Raw genomic sequence first — 8,771 nt, forward strand, 5'->3', positions numbered from 1 at the left:
GACTTTATTCCAAATTCGGCAGGGGGGCAACAGGGGGGGCAAGGACTAACCTAGCCCTTGCCCCCCTGTAGCGATGCCACTGTATGGGGGCATTAATTCACAAGGCAGTGCTGGCTGGGGGCATCACATAAATCAATACTAAAGGGGTGCTGGGTGGTAAGATAAATATACAATGTGGGGCTAGCTGGGGACAATACACAAGGGTGTGGGGACATTAGGGTGACCACATCGGCCATGTTTACCAGGACATATAACTTTTACATATTGCTGACCCGCCCAGATAAAACGCTGCCCTACAGTATGGGGGATGTATAGACTCATGGAAGGAACCAACTAGTCAAATATACATCCTGGGCAGTATTTTATCTAGGCCGGCAGCATCAATACACAAGGGGGGCAGCTGGGGCCATTGCATAAATCAAAACTAAAGTGAGGGGCAGGCTGAGGGCATAAATACACATAGTGCTGGCTGGGGGCGATACATAAGCGGGCAAAAACACAAAAGGGAGGGGTCACCAACAAAGCAGTGAGTAAAATACTTTTTTTTTTATAGTTTAGCCAGTCCAGATGTGGGTGTCAGTGTGGCAGAGTCTGTCCTGGTGTGTGTGTGCTTGGGTGTCTGAATTTGTCACTTCATAGGACAAAAAACTTTCTTGGCCCAGAAATCATTGAGAGAAAAAGTAAATGTTTTGTGTTATTCACTCTATTTCAAACTGCATATTGTAGTAAAAAAGATTATTGGCACAAAATTGTGACTTTAGGTGTCCCATGTAATATGACTTTTTTTAGTGTGCTGATTCTATCTTATATTATCTGCAGAGCACTAATGTCATCTTTATACAGTACACATGGATGCCGAGGAGTTAAGATTCTGTTTATTTTAATCCTCAGCACCAGGCTCATGATGCTTTTAATCCGGCCCTGTCTCATGGACAAAATGTGAGAAATAACATATCATACAATCACTTGATAAACACATATAAAATACACTGCATATATAGTTTGAAGAAAATATGCTTAAAAATAGTTTTTTGCCAATTAAAAAAAAGTACCCGGATTTCATTTTAAAAATCTGGACACCTTAAAGCTGGGGTGAAGGAGAAAAACTACATATGCAAGGATGATGTCAAGACTCGATTGCACACATAGAGCAACAGTTACAGACACAGCATAAAAGACACCAGGTGTGAACACCCATGCACGGGGAGAAGATGTGTGCATACAACATGTAAGGTAGACAAGGGGCTGCCACCACATCAGATCTATCTCCCCGAGTATAATGTGCCACTTCCCAGTGCACCCAATGATTCAGGCACTGGAGGCATATCCTTAGGTTAAAAAATGCCAATTGGAGGCTAATATATTGCACAATCTAACATTTCTTCTGTAGACAAAATCAGATTTAGCAAATAATCTTAAAACATATTTTTGTACAATGACATAAACATAAGGCACATAGAGACTCCCAACAGATTATGTAAATGGTTTATTTTATGATGTTATTGCAAGCACAAGTGAATAAAGAGTAATAACTGTCACTAGCTACAGTATGTGACATTTAGTAAAACTAGGTGAATAAGTAACTATTGCTATAGAGAAATATGCAATCACGGCAAGTCATCAAATAAGTAGTCATGTAACTGGCAAAGCTGCAAATCATTGAAACACAAAAACGTGGGAACCATCCGGCCCATCTTGTCTGCCCATTTTCCCTGCTGTAAAGACATCATCCTTAATCTGTCATTTGTCTTAGATTCAGGATTGCCATATGCCTATCCCATACATGTTTAAATTCTTTCGGTGAATTACGTCTACCACTTCTCCTGAGAGGCTGTTCTACTTACCTACCACCCTGATATAGTCATTGCTAGTTCACTTGAAAAATTTAGGGGAAGAAAAAGATAACAGACTGCTTGTGTGTTTTATGCATAGACACAGGGCCGGCCCGAGTGGGGCAGCCGCTCCAGGCGGCACTTTTGAAGGGGCGGCACTTCGCCGCCCCAAGCCCCTTTTTTTTTTTTCTAAAGCGAAACAGAGAGAAAGGGGCGCCGAGTGGTTTTCGCTTACCAAGCTGTCAGTACCCGCTCGGCGCCCCTCTCTCTCTCTCTCCTCTTCGGCGAGTCTCCCTGTTCGGTCTCGGTGCCGGCTTGTAATGCTGAGTGCCGGAAGATTTCCGGCGCTCAGCATTACAAGCCGGCACCGAGACTGAACAGGGAGACTCGCCGCAGGACTGCTGAAAGGTAAGTACAAGGGGGGAGGAAGGGTAGATAATATGGGGGGGGGCGGCAGGGACGGAGGGAGAGGAAAGGTAGATAAGGGGGGGGGCGGCATTTTAAAATTCGCCCCAGGCGGCATTTTGCCTTGGGCCGGCCCTGCATAGACATAACTAGACACAAAGCTAAACATATAATGTACGAGCATTGCAGAAACATTAAGCAATTGATTTGTATGGTGGTATAATAATATCAATCACATGCAGCAGTATAAATAAACAATATCATTTTAAGTATTTATGTTGTGATAGTTATACCATAATTGGAACTTGGGAAGCATGCATAATGTATGTAATATGTACAGAACATATTTGCATTTTAAGTCTGCATTTATCTTAAATACATAATGTGTAAAAGCTATAGATATTGCTTATGAAGATATGTTGCCTGTAGGGTCATTAATAAAGGGTCTCTTATATGTTTAAAACAACCACGCTTAGTGGCAAGTTAAAAGATAAGCCTCCTTTTTGTGCAAGACAATGAGCAGTTATATTTATTTAAGCACCTACTCTTTCTTGGAAATCTATTCTTCATGTAGCATGTCCCCCCTTTGCTGAGCACCATGAGTTAGGACATGATGTTATGTCCCAGAACTCTGCTTCATATGGTAGATTTTATTCACTAAAGAGAAAAATTGGAGAGAGTTTGGTTGCAGTTTCATCTCGGTGACTTCACTTTACATTAAGAAGACCTAGCCCTATTGAGCACCCTTACCAAAAATAGCTTGGGTGGCACTGTAATTAAATCGGTGAGATTTCTTGAAATCCATCTCACTGGTTGAACTACAAATTATACAAGACCAACTCAGCCACTGTTGCAGAGAAATTTGCCAAGGATGGCTCTTGAAAATGTGTAATAAATTCCGAGAGATGGAACCTCATTCCTCCGGCAACTCCAGTTTAGCGAGTAAACCCAGCAGTGCATGGGGAAGCATCCTAGGGAAATGGTCGTGGCTATGTACAGAATTCTGTAATGTAAATGGGCTAATTACAAAGATGAACACTGAACTGGGAGGCTGATTGTCCAAGATACTGATCTGCCACACATAATTTGACACCGGACCTGCTGCCCCTTCTATGCCAATATACCCCTAAGTCAGCCTAGGCAAGAATATACCGCTGCCAAGAAGATAATGTTCTAATAAGTGTAAAAATGACACATCCAATAAAACAACAGATCTGGTCTCCCTGTAATGCAAATACACCCTGACAACTCTGCGGGGGGGGGGGGGTCCAGCAATATCTATGAGAATTCTTGCCTATACTTAGGTTTAGAATGCCTTCTTTTAAAGCATAATCCATAGCTGAAGGGTTGATGTTAAATACAACACAATGCTTTCTGTCCCTATTTAACCCTCTGAATGGCAGAGGAATGTCTGCTCCTGTATAAACTCTATTTCCCGTAAATCTGGTACAGTCATGTTTCAGCATCCGCTAAGGTGTACAAAAGCTGTAAAAAAAGTCGAGTTACATTTGTGCTTACCTCTCGCTCACTGTTAAAAGATATATGCAAGAGATATGTTACATGCATTGGCCGGGTCATGGATATCCATGGAAGAATGATGAAAAGCTTAAAAAAAAAGCTTACAATCATAGTCATGGTTAACACTTAGTTAAAAAAAGTTCCTGGTTCAGTGACCACTGTTGCCATAAGTCATACCTATAGTTGCTAGGAGTATCTAAATACTCAAGTATATACAGCATTTTTTTTTTTTACTTATAAACCTGTTTTAGTTGTGCCAGACCTCAATATCAAATCATGTTAATTTAGTTATTTGCTGTAAAACAAATCATTTACTTATGAAAAACATCAACATACTCGTATTAATCTTACCCCTACTTCTCTTTTGTTTTCATGGTTTTAAAAAAATATATGCAAATCTAAGAACATTTTTTTTTTTAAATGTTTAAATAATCAACATTCTTAAATTCTAATCATTCAAATAAATGTTGTTATGCCGGTTGTGTAAAGGAAGGCACGTTGCTTATATCTGACTTGGAGCCGTAAAGATACACGTGTATGTCTAGGTGTGAAGATGATTACCTGGTTTGTTTATGCACTTCCATTGGGTTTGTCCATCGTCTTCGCCTATGCTTCTTACTCTCTGTTAGAAGAACGAGGCAAAAAAGAAAAACAACGAGTTTGAACGAATAAGGCATTGTCCGTGCAGCAATAAGGAAATGGTCTGCTCTGCAGTATCTCTCAGCAGTGAAAATCTCTACTGGTGCAAACATCGAATCAGCTGTTCGTCCCAGCAAGCATAGTCGCCAGACAAATCTGAGTGCAGGCTGAGCCTCTAAATGACACAGTGTTCACTGAGATCACAGCACTGGCCATATCCAAGGGCCGAGAGAAGTTGGCTGTGTCTCATAAAATATCCCCTAGGGTCTAGGAAAGAGATTTTACTAAACCCCTTATATAACAGGCATGTGGTTCACAATGCAATTACACTCTGGGTGATTCATCTGGGTGAATCTACAATCTGGGTTAGATTCTCCTTTTACTGCATTTTTAAAATGACATTTTGGTGACATGAAATTAGGCAATTCCATTTTACCTCTGGTTTCTAATAAGGAAGATTGTGCAAAGATAGTTTATTAGTATTAACTATCTATATACTGAAATTCTAGCAAATTGTGCCTACTTTTTTCTACTGCACACTATTCAGTATTGTCCAAAACACATTAACAGAAAGGGAACGCATACAACTGTATAAGGAATAAGGTAAAAACTTAATACACACAGGACAAGTTTAGATTACTCTTTTGTTAATTAGGTTCTTAGGATTCTATGATGGGATATTTCTAAATAGATTAATATGTTGGCCTAGGCTACAACAGTAGATTTAAGGATCAATTGTCACGTGACTTTGCCTAATCTTCTAAAGGAATAGCCAACAAGTTTTGTGATGGACATGTTTAAACATTTTTAGCATAGGGTAATTCTCGGGACACTGTTGCATTGTGCTTTGTTTGTTGTCTAATCGATTGTATTAAAGCAAACACAAAAAGATGACTAGAAGGAACTTTCCCGAAAGCCTGCATTACACACAGGCAAGTATGAAGAGAACTTCCACCCGAAATTGTGGCAAATACCTTTCAAGCTGTATAAACAAACAAATAACAGGGGTTTATTTTACACACATAGGTTTGTGATAGACATTTGGGTAAAAGCTCCATATGCACTATTGATATCCACACAATGTTGTCACCAACACTGGTGTCTATGTGCAGACAACTGGCTTACCAAAAATATGGAAGAAATATATTAACAATATATCTGCTATATTACTAAATGTAAGCAAAGTGGTTTTAAGTTGGAAGGGTCATTAATGTGGTCTACAATCTCTCGAGGAAAGCAATTTTCACTGTAGGGCTGTCAGGGAACTGTTCCTTGTAAATATTTATTTTTAGACTTTTTTTTTTGTTTTTTTTAAGACACTGAGAAAGGCCAAAGCACTTTTCTACTTGGTAATTGTGGATTAACGAACTCAACTCGGGGTAACCAAAACATGAATCATCTCAATCAGCCCTCATTTCTCAAACATGTGACGTGTGCTTTTCTGGGGTTGACACTTTGTTATTGAGTGTCCTCTGCTGGCTGAAAATAGGCAACGCTTTGCCATTGTTTAGGAGGAATGGATTTGCTTGACAGCCTGTCCAAACAGGAAATAAAAGCCTAACTAATAAAAACAAAATTATAAACAGATGGTGCAGTGGCTTTCTTTAACGACCGCCAAGGGTTCATTGCATTAAACAAAAACGTATGTAATTAACTTAAATTGTTAAGATGTTGCTTACACTCTACACATTTAAAAACCACATTATAAACCCTTTCCTTGGGGGAATAATAAACCTTGAAAAGGAAATGCATTGTCAAGAATAATACATTTCTCTCCAGTTTCATGGTTCAACATGCAGAAGATGTTGACCATGCTTATAGTAATACCATATTCCTGTGAGATTTGTTTGGTCCTGACACGTAACCATATTTCACAGATGTATAGTACAATATACATTGCAGCTTTCAAAGAAGATACATGTAATATGACATTAACGATCAGCAGTCCAAGGTTTAAATCACCATCTGCATAGAACTGTAAAAGTACCATGTAAGCATAGATTATCCACTATGCAACCAGGAGTAGATATGTGAATCTGGCAGACTTGTTGAGCTGGATTTGTTGTCACCAAAATAGTAAATCTGACCAGGCTCCTTGTATTGATGGACGCAGATTTCAGCTCAATGATATCACACTGGCACTGGCTAACCATTTTGCTTTATATTCATATTTAGTCAACACTTTTCATGTTTTATTTTTGAAAAAAAAATGTATTTATTGCTGGTACATTTCTTAGAAGGATAGTAATCGCCTATTCAATCGCACTGATAAATGCCAGGAAAGATCATGATTATGTTTAATTAATAAAAATGTAAGATATACATTTGAAATGAACAGTAGACTATTAGATACTTAGCATATCATCTGCAAACCCACCAAAGCAAACATTTACATTTTTAAAAGTAAATTTAGATGTCTTAAAACAAATGACATAGGAGGTAAGGCTATACATAAAAACGCACAGGGCATCAAAGATTTTGAGTAGCGAGTCTTACAAATGTTGACAACACTGCTTCCCAACCATCTTCAAAACCAAATGCAGCACAGGGTTTTTAAAAAAGTTAAATAGGACACTACTGCCCACATGGAGCTCTCCAAATATCACCACACTACAAATCCAATTATAAAATATGCATAATTAGCTGGTAATCTGTGTGGAAAGCAAGCTATTGGATGTTCCCATGCAAAAAAGCAATTCCATTAATAATGAAGCTCCACATGGAGATTTTTTGTTTTTAATTTATATTAGATTATTTAAAATGTATACATAACCGGTTACATTCTGCCTGCACTTGTAGTTATTACCACATTCCTTCAATGAACAAACCGTAATTTTGCACTTTGTATTTTTTTCTGACAGTACTGAAAGTGAACTAAAAAAAAAAAAAACTAAAAAAAAAAAAAACTGTGGGTACAGAGAGTTCACAAAGGGTGTCAATATTTCACATCCAAATATGTATGGCATGAAAGCTTTCTCTACTTTGATAAATGTAAAGTAATGATAACATTTCTTACATGATAAAAAAAATGTGCAATATGCTGTAAAGTAAAGAGAGATGGCAAGAACTATCCCTCACTGGATATGGATTTTTTTCCATTTATCTCTCTCTCTATAAAAGCCATCCATTCTAACCACCACATCTCTATTTTAGTTAAACAACATTCATAATATTGATCATTGAATTGCCTCAGCTGAGAAAAACCCAAAGGCCATATATATATTCACAACAGCTATGTACAGATACATGTGTAATAATTGAATAACTGCCAGAATGTAGAAGTTGACAAGATTTGTTCTCATGCTGTTTAATGCATTTAAAGCCAATAAACATAAGATCTTTTACAAAGCCAATCTTAGCAAGACTCTCACGTTGATAGAAATGTGGCTTAGCTAGGGTTCTTCCGCTGCTCCGACTACATCCGCAAATTGGATTCAAGGTATTTCTTCTGATGCATAGGGCTTCTCGCACACTCAACAGAAATATAAGGCAGAGGAGGAAAAACTGGTTGCACTCAACAGTAAACTGAAATGGACCACACAAAATGTTTTCTATGAAGAGCCTCTCCCCACCGGGGACCTTCCAGGTTTCCAAGGTATTTTTCACAGTGGGATATGCAGGATCTACACATTCAGAAAGGTTCTCTAAAACATTTGTGTTTTTGTAAATCTGGTTGGAGAAAGTTTTTCATTACTGGTTATCTCTGAATGCAAGAGTTGTTTTCCTTTTTCCACCATTTAGTGGTTGCTTAAGTATGTTAATTACTGGCTGAATCCTCTAAAAAGACATTTCTTTAAATTACAGTACTGTTGGCAGGTTTTCCATCTGATCACACGGGCAGCAATACTACGCTTACACATCTAAGTTCTGCTGACATGTTCTCATGGCAGAAGTGAAACAAGGACTGGGTAGTTTGGTGATGGGACCACCGTTAATCCCATATGTGGCATTAAATTGGAGTAGGTCGCATTGTTAATTATCAAGAATATCGGTAGTATTTAGAAAATGGCATGATCTGCTGAGTTCTATGGAGAATAAAGTACACTATGGCTGATACCTTTGGTGAACTTCAATAGACTGGCTAAATGCCAACATCAATCTAATGAAGGAGCAAAAAAATGAAAACCCTCATTGGTAAAATATTAAAAGTTATCTTAAGTAAATGGAGCCCAAAGACCTTCTACTAGTCTTCTAGTATTTTAGAAAAAAAAAAATCCTATTACCAAAGGACATTTGCATTATTCAATAAAGCCATAAAACATTAAGTTTTATCACTGAGGGGCAAATAATTACATCAGTAAACAGTTCTGGTAGCATACCTGATGCACATTGTTTAATGAGGCATTCATCCCATGCCAATTCACAGCAAACCAAGTA

The 8,771-nt window shown here is 38.2% G+C and overlaps 1 protein-coding gene across 1 annotated transcript in view; it reads right to left on the bottom strand.

Moving 5' to 3' along the window:
- The window catches only part of LOC149278767 (gamma-aminobutyric acid receptor subunit rho-2-like), a 38,607-nt gene extending 34,175 nt beyond the window's left edge, over positions 1–4,432 (bottom strand). Inside the window, exon 1 of the mRNA XM_089501746.1 lies at positions 4,317–4,432. Within this exon, the coding sequence (XP_089357872.1) occupies positions 4,317–4,432 (116 nt within the window). The remainder of the gene's footprint in view (positions 1–4,316) is intronic.
- Between the last annotated feature and the right edge of the window lie 4,339 nt (positions 4,433–8,771).

The sequence above is a fragment of the Sceloporus occidentalis genome, unplaced genomic scaffold, assembly GCF_023333645.1.
Source record: "Sceloporus occidentalis isolate IW3139 unplaced genomic scaffold, rSceOcc1.0.p SCAF_181, whole genome shotgun sequence".
Lineage (NCBI taxonomy): Eukaryota > Metazoa > Chordata > Lepidosauria > Squamata > Phrynosomatidae > Sceloporus > Sceloporus occidentalis.